This window comes from Macaca fascicularis, chromosome 11 (assembly GCF_037993035.2).
Source record: "Macaca fascicularis isolate 582-1 chromosome 11, T2T-MFA8v1.1".
NCBI classification, from domain to species: domain Eukaryota; kingdom Metazoa; phylum Chordata; class Mammalia; order Primates; family Cercopithecidae; genus Macaca; species Macaca fascicularis.
Genome location: NC_088385.1, coordinates 45,786,905 through 45,800,425, shown reverse-complemented (window position 1 = coordinate 45,800,425; position 13,521 = coordinate 45,786,905). Strand labels below are relative to the sequence as shown.

The following is a 13,521-nucleotide window of genomic DNA, read 5'->3' as shown; positions in this document are numbered from 1 at the left end:
GGCTGGGGGCAAGCATGACATAAAGAGTTCACACTCTAGGTTGGGCAGCATACATAAATCATCACATGTAGTAAACAGAATGACAGAATTTAGTTAAAGGATGCCCATGCCTGGTGTAGGAATGTGGAGGGGAGTAGACTTGGGGAATAGGGTTGGGAAAGAAGGTTAAGTCAATAATATTTTCAGGTTCCATGGTTTGCTGTGATGACTGAGCTATATTTTTCTTGAAGGAAAACTCCAGTCAGCTCCATGGCAGAGCATCTAAGTAGTTCAAATCTCACTTCTGCTATTTGTAGAACATAAGCAAATGGGAGGAGATCGTCTTTCACAGTTACCCTGTCTTGTATTTGTGTTCTCTTTCTCTTCCTCTGGCTGTTCTAGAGGTTCTCAAACTGTGGCAAGTACTATCGCCACTGTTTCTGGCTACACAAGACACATTGAATCTCTTAAGTGTTTCAAAAAGCAAAAACAAATGAAAACACATGCCGACGTGGCAATATAGTTATTCAAGTATAATTTTATTCTGTGTGTGTATATGTGTACATATATATTATATATGTTATGCATAGTAAATATATATATATAATTTTTCATGCTTCACGTTTTTGACAGAGACCTTTGGGCACTACATCCTAGTTCTGCTCAGCAGCCAACCTGGACTTGCAGTTTCTACCCCTTGTTGGCAGTACTGTTCCCTGCCTACTGCTAAAACTTTGTTCTCTGACCAGTCTTTCCTGATTCTGTTGACCCCATTTTACCACTCCTTGAGACACAACTGATAGCTCTGTTTTTTAGTTCTTGAAGATCCTCTTCCTGCTCCTAGGCTGCTTCTCTTATCGCTTTTATTTCTTTGGCACTTGCCAATTGTTAAAGCGGATTGCCTATTCCAGTTCTTAGTCTCTCTTTCCTTTCTTCCACTCTGTATTCTAAGGTTGTACCTCGGCTTTTTGTCACTGTTACGCAAATTGCTTGACTAATGTCCTTATTTCCTAGAAAACTGCCAGAACCACTTCCACTCCTTCTAGTGGCTAAAAGTAGCATCTAATATCTTCCTTCTTCTAAGTCTTGAGTTAAGACTATTCCTTCCTTAAGCCATTTAGAGAACAGAGATGACTCATGGGCCCTGAGTTCAATCGCTGATCAAATCTTTCCTGGTGTAGGTTAATACCTTGTTCCAGATCCTCAACTTGTCTCCCTGTAGGCCATACAAAAAGTAGATTCTGTTAATGTACCCTGGAGTTTGTGGAGGTAATCCCTAAAAGGCCTTTATTAGCACTAGGATCAAAGAGTCATTGGATATGCCCCTACCAAATGCAGACTTTTAACATTAGGTGAAAAACGTAAATTTTAAAATAAAATACCCACATTATTTATTACATAATAATAAAGGAGCCCATTAAAATATAGATCATTATTGTTAGCTGATTTATTATATTTTCATTCATTCTTAGCATTCCTTATTAAGTACCCAGGCTTTGTGCTAGAAATTAAAAATATAGAAAAGTGTAATATATTGTTTGTACTTTTCTACTGTTTGATAATCATGAATTTTAACTTTGAGTTTTTATGTGAATTTTCTCTAAAACAATTTTGAAGTCATTTAATTAACCTAGAAGTTTGTACACAGCTATTTAACCATCTAAAAATACTGTAATTGTTCTGCTCACATATGGTATCACATTTATACTAAAACAATTTCATTAAAGAATGTGTAGGACCAGGTAGGGTGGATCATGCCTGTAATCCCAACACTTTGGGAGGCTGAGGTGGGAGGATCACTTGAGGCTGGGAGCTTGAGACCAGCCTGGGCAACATAGTGAGACCCCATGTGTCTCAACTATTTCAAGAGTAGAATGAATAATTTTGGTAGGCAATGAAAAAGCACTGAGCTGACTGTGACTTCCAGAGCTTAGTATTGCAAATAATCCAGCATCTTTCTCTGAAATATTTGAACATATGGCAAAAGTGCTTAGTAATAGAGTGTTGAGAGAGATAGGTTGTATTTTTTTCTTATTTTTCAGTCTCAATCACTATTGTGCCTGACTGACCTTGAAAATCTATTATATGTAAGTAGATAGTTGTATTTTTGATGGTTTAAATAAAATAGAAATAAGGGAATTGGCCTAGAGGACTCTCTGAATCCTTTTAGTCTCAATAATCTAGGTTCTTTTAGGATTTCATTGTTTGATGTCTTCACGTGTTAGGATCAGTGTGTACATTATTCTGTCATTATTAGGACTGCTTGAGCAAACAAAATAATTTTTTCAATTCTCAAACTCAAGTTTCCTTGGAGATACTGTCTTTTCCCATGCTATATTCAGGAGCCAGATGTCTGTCAGCCAGTTTGGGGCAAATTTGACAATTTATTCCTTGCACAGTTTTGGAAATGCTGCTATTGTGTGATGAATGAGGAACTGAAACTAAGGGGAGCATGCTGCTTGTGTATTTTTTAAGTTTAAATAATAGGTTTACAAGCAAGGACAACTGATGTCCAACTGGCCAGAATTCAAGTAATCTAATTACCACTGGCATCTGAATATGTAGAATTCTTTTGAGTATTAAGATTATGATTGCAAATGTATAATTATTCAATCAGGAAATTTGAAAAAAAATTTAAACAGTGTTCGTGAGCATTCTTTTGTGATTATTTTTATTATTTTTTGAGAATTTTATTTAGTTTAAAAATCCTTATCCTGTAGCCATGTTGAAATGCATTTTGGAAAACTTTTTTAACATGCAGATTAACTCATTTAAAATGTTCCTGCCTTATTGCTAGAGCAGTCATATTCATAGAGACAGAAAGTAGAACGATGGGTGCCAGAGCTGAGGTAAAAGGGCTGAGGGGGAAGTTAATATTTAATGGGTATAGAGTCTCAGTAAGGGAAGATGAAAAATTTCTGGAGATGGATGGTGGCGATGGTTGCAGAACAGTGTAGATTTGCTTAGTGCTACAGAGCTGTACACTTAAGAAATGGTAGTGTGGTATACTTTATGTTATGTATTTTTATCCACAGAGAAAAATACTCCCTATTTAAATATATTTTTATTTGCTAGAGCAAAATTATTAGAAAGTGAAGCAGTGAATGAGAACCTTCGGAAAAACTTGACAAGAGCCACAGCAAGAGCGCCATATTTCAGTGGATCATCAACTTTTTCTCCTACTATACTATCCTCAGACAAAGAAACCATTGAAATTATAGACCTAGCAAAGAAAGATTTAGAGAAGTTGAAAAGAAAAGAAAAGAGGAAGAAAAAAAGGTGGGATTATAAAATCACTGCTAAATGAATCTCTATTTCCTTTTCAGGGTATTTTAATTTGCAATTATAAAGAGCATACATAGTTTCATGAGTACCTTAGTATATGAAATAAATCACTATGTTAGCTGAAACTACAACTATATTTTTAATGGTTTATCTCTACTTATGTGTAAGAAAAATAGATTTAATTGTAATAATATGGTAATTAATTTTATTTAGACCATGACAATATAAAATTACTATTATAAATTATTTTATTATTTCTTCAAATAGCTGCTTTTGCATTCCATTCATTTTGCTTTTTGGCAAAGCTTGCTGTACCATTATAACTCAGTGTTTTCATTTTTTTCCCCATTTCCTAATACAATTAAGTAGTCTCATGGATATTTTCATCCCTGTCTAGATTAGTTTAACTAAAGGCTAAACTAATCCATCAGAATGTCATGTAATGTCATTTGGTCTCTTAAATATTTTCTGCAGGGCTTCTAATTTGATTATGTGAAAATTATTTATGCTATTTCAGGCTTTTTGAATCTTCCAACAAGGAGTTACTCAGCTTTTCACCACTGTTCTAGGCTTTCTCTTTCTTGCATCCTGATAGTTTGTCCCTCTGAAATCAACTGGGTGCAAAGGAGAGGAAGAAAATGAAAATTTAACCACTTGTAATGTGTAAGTGGTTAAATATTCGTAAGCTCTTTACATGTTTACACACTGATTCTATTGTGCAGTCAGATTACTTACAGAGACTATATTTTGAGCATACCAGTCAAATTAAATTTAAACATTTTTGGCTAGATATTCAAAAGGAAGCAAAATCATCTGATTTGCCACCTGGTTTGTTACAGGAGGAATGCTTTGTAGAACTGATGTAGACGTTTAGCCTACCTGCTGCTTTGCTCAGTTTATTTAGAAATGTATTTAGGCAGCCAGGCATTTCTTCCTGGAGCAGCCAGTTGATCAAAGTCATTGGAAGTTTAAATTCTTCAAATTAACTCTGCTTTGTGTTCTTGAGTTTAGAGAGAATAATTAAAACAAGGAATTGTACATTATGGTTAGGCATTGCATTTGAAATTGCATTCTTGAGATATTAATGTCTTAGATGTTTTCATAGATCATTGATTATGGCAGCATTAAGAAATGTATAATGATTAGCTCTCCCCCTATGGAGGGCAATTAAAACTGAAATAATGATCATAGGATTATCGAAACTAGTGTTACCCAAGTTACTGCTTGAATTAACTTGAGACTTTTGCACATGACTTATCGCTGACTTGTAAAATCCACTTCTGTAGTTGGTCAAAATGTCAAATGGTATGACTTGTTTTCAAAGATCTAGGTCATTTGTATTCATAAATAATAAGTAAGTATAAGCAAAGTTTTTTTTTTAAGGTCACAACTGATACTGCTTTTTCCTTTTGAGGTAAATTTAGAGATATTTCCTTAATCACTTGTTGAATATGACTAATGAAAAACAACTAAGGATCCCAATAGAAATCTAGGCTGTTTTGAACATTTTAATAGTGGTTGTGACTAATTCAGTGATTAGTTGTGATAATTATTACAATAAAAATAATAGATGTTAATACTGATAAGAACTCACCAAACAACTGGATTTAAACATTAAAGCCTAAGTGAAGAAAATAATTCATTTCCTAACAAAAAACCACATAATTAGAGATAAAATATTTGTGAATGAGCCAGATAAGAGATGAAAGATAGCTTAGAATGAGAAAAATAAATTAATACTTTCTAAAAATTAATATACCTATAGAGTGCTATATGCAAACATTTTAAAGAGCATTTTCACACATGCTGTAGTGTACCTTTGTACACTGACACCTATATAATTTTATAAAACTGACACCTATATAATATGTGAATCTAAAAAATTTTCTTGTGTACTATACCATGTAACTATAAACATTTTTAGAGCCAATTTATAAATTTTTATTGCTACATATAAGAATTTATAACATTTAATAGGTCTTACCATACTATAATCAAATTTTTTTTTTGAATTAAAAAATGAAAACCAATCCTGTTTTACTTAGTTTGATAAAGCATTTTGTTCATCACACTTGGATCCCAATAACTTTTAACTGTATGTCAATTTCTATTTTTAAAATGTAGCTAAGCCCTCATTTAGCCAAAGGATTCCCTACAAGTTGAAAAAATCCAGCATACAATATACCTAGAGTTCCAGAAATGTTTAGAAGGACAACAGCTTTACTAAAGTGCTCAGTCTTCCACAGGAGCTCCTTGGAAGTGATAGCTCCTGTTTAGATGCATTGATTCTGATTGAGTTGCATTCCATGCTTCATGTTTATCTATTTTATCTGTCAGAGAGGGCATTGCAAAATGTGGGTCTGCCTCAACCTTACACATACAGGAGGTTCAGTTAAAAATTAATTGAAACTTTGGCCTAATTTTTCTCTAGCAAGCATTGTAAATACCTGGTATCCAAATTTCCCAGCTCACTCACATAAAATGATTTCTGCCCATTTTATAATATGGTAAGAATAATTCAGAAGGGGGCAAGAAAAGGCAAGACAGGGGAAAGAACCTTCTTTCCCTCTCATAGGTGTAGGCCAGTCTTTGGGGGAAAAATGGGAATTTCTGCTTGAGCCATTCGTTCTTACTAACTTTCTTGTGTCCCCATGCAACCTTGATCCATTCCTCTCTTATGCGGTCCAGTTCTCATGTAATTCTGCCCTACCCCGAAGTGCTCCCAATTTCAAAATTATCTACTTCTCTGATCTCCTTAAATTCAAACTCAGGAACAAAGCCATTTGACTAAAGGAATTCATACCAGTGGAAATGACTGATAACTAACAAGCTTCCTTTGTAGGGGTGTTTGTAATTTTTAAAGAGGATACATTAATCCATACAACAAAATATGTTAGACAGCATAATCTAATGAAAAAAAGATAGAGTAGGAAAGTGGTTTTTTTTTTTTTTTTTTTTTTTTTTTTTTTTTTACCTTCTTGTGCCTATGAGTTTCTAAAACCTGACTGGGGCTTGCTTGACCTTTGGATTTAGCTATTCTAAGCTGTCCTGGCTTCTATAGCTGCCTCCTTTCCTTGTCACTGAATTCACAAACTCTTTGGAAGCTCTGTGTCTTTTAATTTATTGCTCTGTGTTGTAGATTCTTGGTTGCCGTGGCTACAAGGCCTCTGACAATGTAAGAGTTGATAGGAAGAGTAGTAACTGGATCATTTTAATGCCAGAAGCTGCATTTGTGTTTAAGAAGGATGCCACAAATGCTGTCTTCTGCATCAGTCTTTATCAGAACTATAACTAATAGCTAATATGTAAGGTTTTAAGGTTTGCTCCTCTACCTTATTGTGCTTATTTTCTGTTGAGCTGTAGAATAATCCAGAGGTGTAGATAGTAAGAAAATAACAATTAAACTATGTTGCATATCTTTCAGTTACACAAATGTTAGAATGGTTGGCAAGAATTGTCATTCTCTCTCTTTAACTGTAGAAGAAACATTGTAGGGGAACTAAATGAACTAAAAATTGAACTCCTTTAAGTTAGGGAGAGGTGTTAGATTATTAGTTTATTTCTCTGTCCCTCCATTGTCTTTTTGAACCACTGATTGTAATGGTTTTTAAAAAGGCAATTTAGGAGGTGTCTAAAATTTATGTACTTGCTAGCTCATGTCAGCTTTATATTTTAATATAGCTTTCTTGTATAAGCTAACAAAAGTCTCTATATTGAAAATAGAAAATCTGGGTTCTTCGTGAGGAAACCACATTCTCTGAGCCATTGTAGCTCATTATCATTAGTATAAGCCTAGAGTAGACATAAAAGTTTTTTGAATTTTTTGTATGTGGACGAGGAAAATTTACCATTCACATATTAAATCCCATATTTTTGGATATCTAGCTTTAAATGACTTGCAACATAAAAAAACTTCACTCATCGATCAGACTGCACTGATTTGCATTTAGTGGTGTTGGGTTGAAACTCTAGAAACACAGATTTCTTAGGCAGTGGCTTTACTTTGCTTTTTCTAATCACTATACTGGACCGTTTGATTACTGTATATTACTTTGTAGACTTTTTCTCAGAAAGATTGCTAGTCTCATCTAATGGCGGCATGTAAGTTGATGCGAAAACAATCACAGACCAGTAAATAAGAATCACATGGGAGCACATATATTATGAAATTAAAATGAAAAGAACTGGCTTGATAAAATAACTCATACCTCTGATTCAGTCTCTTCATTTTAAAATATTGATGATTCTGAAAAATATTTTCTGAAAAATATTCTGGGCAGAAGTGTTCTATATCAAAATTGCCATATACTTAATCAGAGCCTAGCACATCTGTCTTTTTTTCTACATGACAAATATTGGTATACAGTACATTCCACTGAGTAAAGATCTCCAAGTTTTAATATTGAATATTCTTTATCTTTAAAACCCTGTACACATGGTATTTCTTATATGTTTCTGGTTAAAAAACAATCTTACTAATGGAAAGTACTACAGTTCTCCCCACCTCTTTTTTTTTTTTTTTTTTTTTTTGCCACTATTGCTTTATAGATATGCCCGTTCAATAGTTTATAATAATTAGTAAACTCTTTAATCCCAATGTGAAATTTTATTTTCAAGTAATAAAATTACAGTTTTTCCCAGATATCATAACAACCATATTCATTTGCCTGCAATACCATTTCATGTATAACTTTGAAATCAGTTTTTTTTTTAGATTTAGTGATTTTCATATGTAGTGTATTACAACAGAAAGTATGTTTTTAAAAGTATTATCCTAGAATTTAGTATTAGTGGTATTTTCATATTATGGTATAAAGGCATTACTTTGTGAATTCTTTTAATGATGCCATTAAAAATTCTTCTGTAAACGCTTGAAAGAAAGAATATATTATTGAAAGTGGTCTTTTTTGGGGGAAGCTGAGTAAATTGACCCACTTCAGACTAAAGAAAAGGCATCCAAGAATGCCTAATCCTTATCAACTTTTATAAATTGAGACTATACATTTTGCTGCTGCATAATTTCAACTGATAGTCTATATACTCTTCTTAGATATATTGCTGCTTGATTTTCTACTTACTTTTTATTCATACAAATGTATTGCCTTTTTACTGTGTATTGTCCTTTGATGATATCTTTTAAAATTTATTTTAAAGTCTTCAAGCTCATGTATCATTTTTACCTTCTTATCACTTTCGCTTTTTACTGTCTGGTTTGTCCTTCATTGGCTTGGCCTTCCAATACTGTGCCTCGTGATTTTGAAGGCTACAGAAACTTGAGGAAAGCAATCGAGAAGAAAGAAGGTTGGAATATTTCCCAGGTTTTCTATTAAAATGTTTAAATACTGAGTTGCCATTCACAAGGAAATGTGTTATAGTATTATATATTGTTTCAGACTAGATAAGCTGGGGTGCTCCTAAAAGTAATGCTGACTTTATAAAACTAACAAGAACACTGTAATACATTTTTAAGAAAGTACTTTTTAAGAATAAAATCTTCACTAGATACTTCAATTAAAATTCAGGCAGTTTCATGTGATTACAGAATAAACTATGATAATTATGATGATGACTTAGCTTTTGTAGGGTAAAAATGGCCCTAAAACCCCTGCCATTTGATTTATTTAAAAAAGAAAAAACAACAGTAATTCTTTGTCTTACGGAAACTTGTGAGCAGAATGGAAATTGACATTTTGTTGTAGCACATGCTGAGTCATGGGTGGGCTTCTGTCTCTCTTATTTATTTAATATAATCTTTACTGGAAAAAAAAAACCGTTAAAATGACAACAAACAAAAGGAAACTGTGGCCTGATTACAAATAAGATTTATAAGACATTCTTAAGGTTGAAATAGAAAAACAATTTTTGCTTTTAAAATGTATTTGAAGTGGACATCAAAAACAGGATAGTTGCTTTTTTCATTGGAAACGAGCAAAATTTAGAATCATATTCTTGATTTGCATTTTACTGATTCAGAATTAGGATTATTTAACCAAGGATCAAGTGATATTTTCCTTATCAGAACTTTTCTTCATAGATTTTCCTAAACAAGTCTCTAGATTACAGTCAAAATGATTAAGAAAACATACTAGTTTCAAGGTAATATTTAACTGTTTTGGAAGCCCTACTTTAGAAATTCATCTTTTACTTAAGAACTTGAGAACTTATACTATGCAATTAGTTAAATGAATATCTTACTTTAAATATCTTAAAGTTTAAAATGTTTTTCTTTAAATTATAATTTATATTTTATAATTATATTTAGTATGTTATATAGTATTCTAAAGTTTTTATACTTATATGCCATAAGTCCATAGGTTCTTTAAAGTATTCTGTACTTAGGCTATAATTTTAATTTTTTTATCAGTCATACCCTAACTCACCTAAGCAATACATATTTAGGACAACATGTTTATTACTGGAGTTAAATTAAGGCATTAAAATTGTGAAATTTCTTCTATTCTGAAAGGTCAAAATAAGATACATCATTAAAATTGTGTGTGGAAGCATTTAATCACCATAAAATACTCAAGTCCTTTAAATGTACTCAGTGAAAGGAGTTTACTTCCATCTTTACATGATCCCTGAAGGATAGCAAAAGCAGAGTGGTTTGGTGGTTACAGAACAATGTCTGAAACATAGTCGTGTGTACAGATCTCCTAGGGATTTTGGTAAAATGCAGATTCTGATTCAGTAGGGCTGAGGTGGAGCCTGAGATTCTGCGTAAGTAATAAGCTCCCAAGTGATGGAGATGCTTCCAGTCTGTGAACTGAACTTTGAAATGGTCTGGGAGTCAGGATAACTGGTTTTAGTCCTCTTGAGGGGATTAACTTCTCCAGGCCACAGTTCCCTTTTTGTTTGTCAAATGAAGGGGTTAATTGCTAATTCCAGCTCCCAAGCTTCTGATTCTATATAAAGTACTAATTTAAATATCTTCCATTGCTATTTAGATACTTATTTTAGGTATCAATTTGCCTCGGTTTACTGAGGAAAACTTGAATATTTGAGGTATAAAAATTATAACTATCAACTTGTATTTTAAAAGCTTAAGCCTTTAAATTAATAATGTAAAGTTATGACTGCTGATTTTTCTGCATCAGAAGTGGCATGAATGACTTATAATATATGAGTTAATGTAGACGTAAAGATAGCATTTGTTTAACTGGGTATCAGTGACTTGGAGTAGGGAGTAGAAGGATATGTTGAGTCAAATGTTTGGAATAAGGTGGTTGTATGGCCGTAAACTTAAGTATAATGCGATTTGGTTGGAACTTGAAGTAATACAAGAACTGAGAATAATGAAAACTGTATTCTGTAGCAGTCACAGGTGAGAAAGGGAGACTGCCCAGGAGAGGGAATTGGGAAACCTGCTGGAAGATGTCTCCCTAATAAATTGTCCTTTCCTAGCCCTACACCTTAGACCTAGACCTCAAGTATAGCACTGTTTGAGTACATACTGCTGGCCTTTTAATTGATGATGGATGAAAGGGGAATTTCTTTCTAGATTTTCAGCTTGAACTGCATGATGGTGGAAAATCAGCAGTCCTAGTATATTATAAGCAACCTAAGAGAGGCATTTAGTATATCACACAAAATTATTTATTGTTTATCATAAAAGTTCTTTCTAGGTGGTTCCTAGTTTTCTTCAAGCTCATTTTTTCTCCATGCAAATGATTTAACAGCACTCATGGATCCCTGTTACAATTTACTTCATTCATTTCCAGTTAAGACTGTTATATTGGTACTCCTACTTGTAATTTCTTCTCTCGCCATATATATGCTGTCTCTCATGCATCTTTATGCATTTTTAAAACTACCATTCTACTCCAGCCGAGCTAGTACATGAGATACATAAGCATGTTCAAACAGAGGTGCTTATGCGTAGTCACAGGGATTGATTTATTTAACAAACCACTTACTTCACATTCGTTATGTGCCAGGCCCTGGGTACTAGGGATGTAATGTGGAGGCCAACAGACATGATCCCTTCCCTTAGGAAGCTGACTGCCTAGTGAGAAATACAGGCACTAAATAAATAATAACATAAACATAAATGACAAACTCTGAAAAGTACTTACAAGGGAAAAGTATTTATATTCATAGTGCTCAGTACAAAAATATCTCTGAGAATAGAAACCTACAGTTAATCATTAAAGTTATAGTTATAATAGGGCCTAAATGAGATTAAGTTTTTAGCCTAAAAGCTAAAAATCAATCCATATATTAGGGAAATTATTTAATATAGAAGAATATATGAAAAAACAATAGCTGTTATTGAGCTATTCTGATAAAGTTTTTTTTCTAGAGGAATTTTACTCAGAGAATATTGTATTATTTGAGTATTTATTTATTTATTTTTAAAATTTATTTTAATTAACTAATTTATTTATTTTTGAGACAGAGTCTCACTCTGTCGCCCGGGCTAGAGTGCAGTGGCACGATCTCGCCTCACTGCAACCTCCATCTCCCGGGTTCAAGCGATTCTTCTGCCCCAGCCTCCTTAGTAGCTGGGATTACAGGTATGCACCACTATACCCGGCTGTTGTGTATTTTTAGGAGAGACGGGGTTTCACCATGTTGGCCAGGCTGGACTCAAATGCCTGACCTCGTGATCCACCCACCTCGGCCTCTCAAAGTGCTTTTTAATGATTTTAAAATGCTACTATAGCACAAAAGGAAATAGTTCATATACAGATTCATTTAAAGTTTACTTTCTTAATGTTATTTAGCTTAATTAAATATGTGAGTCTAGTGATCAGTAGTGTACTGTCTGTGCATAGTTGATTGCTAAATCCACAAAGGATTAGAGTTATTTGGGTATACAAAACTTCTCTCTTTTCCTCAGGACCACCAGGGCTGAATTAATTTAGCTATAATCATTCCCTGATATGTGTGTAGTTATGGTTGTAGATACTAGGTAACTGAAGAGGAGAGCCTCCACTTATAAGGTGAATCTTGTGGCAGACCCTGAAATTTTCTATTCAATCAAAGGGCAGCCTGAACATTAGACAGTTTTTGGTATGCAAAGACCCATTGTGTGAGACCATAATGAGAAGTGGCCTTGTGCTGTATGGGCTGCCTAAGAAAAAAGAGCCTGTGCCACTACCTGAAGGAGACCTGAACACACTGATGGATGTAGCTAGTGTAGACAAGCTTACTGTGGGCAGATTTAATCTGGAACTTTAAATATACTCTTAAATGTATTAGGACATCAATAAAAATGTAGTTTTTTTAATATCATTGTATTAATATGAGATAAGTTTTTTGTATTCAAATGAGAAAACAAAAATGTTTGATTTCTTTTGAATTCCAGTTAATTGACTGCTACTGTGACTAGTTCTTAGGGGTGTCGAGGTCTCGTGCTTTCAGGCATAATCTATTCCTCAGTGTTTTCTGAAAATAAGCTTTTCTCCGGTGATATAAATCATTACACTATTGACTGATTGGCAATTTCCATTTTTCTCTGAAGCGTCAGGTAGAATAGCTTTGCTCATTTAAGTGACCAACATTTAAAGTTTGTTTTCACAAATCATTGATGGCTTTTAAAAATCTGAGAGAAAAAAAGTGAATACTTTTCCTTTCTGTTTTAACACCATACCCTTATGTTCCTTTTTTTAGTGTGGCTGGTAAAGAGGATAATACGGACACTGATCAAGAGAAGAAAGAAGAAAAGGGTGCTTCAGAAAGAGAAAACAATGAATTAGAAGTGGTAAGTGTGAAAGAATGAACTTGTCAGTTTTAGTCACCAGGTTTGGTTGTTCTTGGTTGCTGATAACTAACTTACTTGTAGAAAAATGAACTGTTTATGATGCATTCTGTTCAGTCTATTTCTTTGAAGATGTTTCTTCAGAAATATGAACTGTAAAATATTGACAACTGTCAATCTTATGTATTGTGAAAGCATTGTGTTGCAGAGGCAAGGATAGAATACTATGAGAGATGAAATACTTTTTGGTTTAAGACAAAATTATTATCTAATAACCTTAACATCTTGGAAGGATTTTTATACTGATGAAAAGTGAACTTTTTTATGTTTCTGTATTTTGTACTCCAGCAGCCTCTCTCAATGAGAGAATCAGTTTGTTTTGCCAATATTTTGCTATTAATTTTCACAAATCACATTTTAGGAAGAAAGTCAAGAAATGAGTGACCATGAGGATGAAGAAGAGGAGGAGGAGGAGGAGGAAGATGACATTGAGGGTGGTGAAAGTTCTGATGAATCAGATTCTGAATCAGATGAAAAAGGTACTTGCCATTTGG

At 33.6% G+C, this 13,521-nt stretch overlaps 1 protein-coding gene across 22 annotated transcripts in view; it reads left to right on the top strand.

Moving 5' to 3' along the window:
• Positions 1–13,521, top strand: part of KIF21A (kinesin family member 21A) — a 163,235-nt gene that overhangs the window by 95,421 nt on the left and 54,293 nt on the right. For 13 of the 22 annotated variants that reach the window (XM_074006592.1, XM_074006591.1, XM_074006590.1 and 10 more), the window contains exons 11-14: positions 3,055–3,258; positions 8,527–8,565; positions 12,880–12,970; positions 13,389–13,506. In XM_074006592.1, the coding sequence (XP_073862693.1) occupies positions 3,055–3,258; positions 8,527–8,565; positions 12,880–12,970; positions 13,389–13,506 (452 nt within the window). The remainder of the gene's footprint in view (positions 1–3,054; positions 3,259–8,526; positions 8,566–12,879; positions 12,971–13,388; positions 13,507–13,521) is intronic. The other 9 variants (XM_005570570.3, XM_074006595.1, XM_065524023.1 and 6 more) reach the window with 1 other exon arrangement.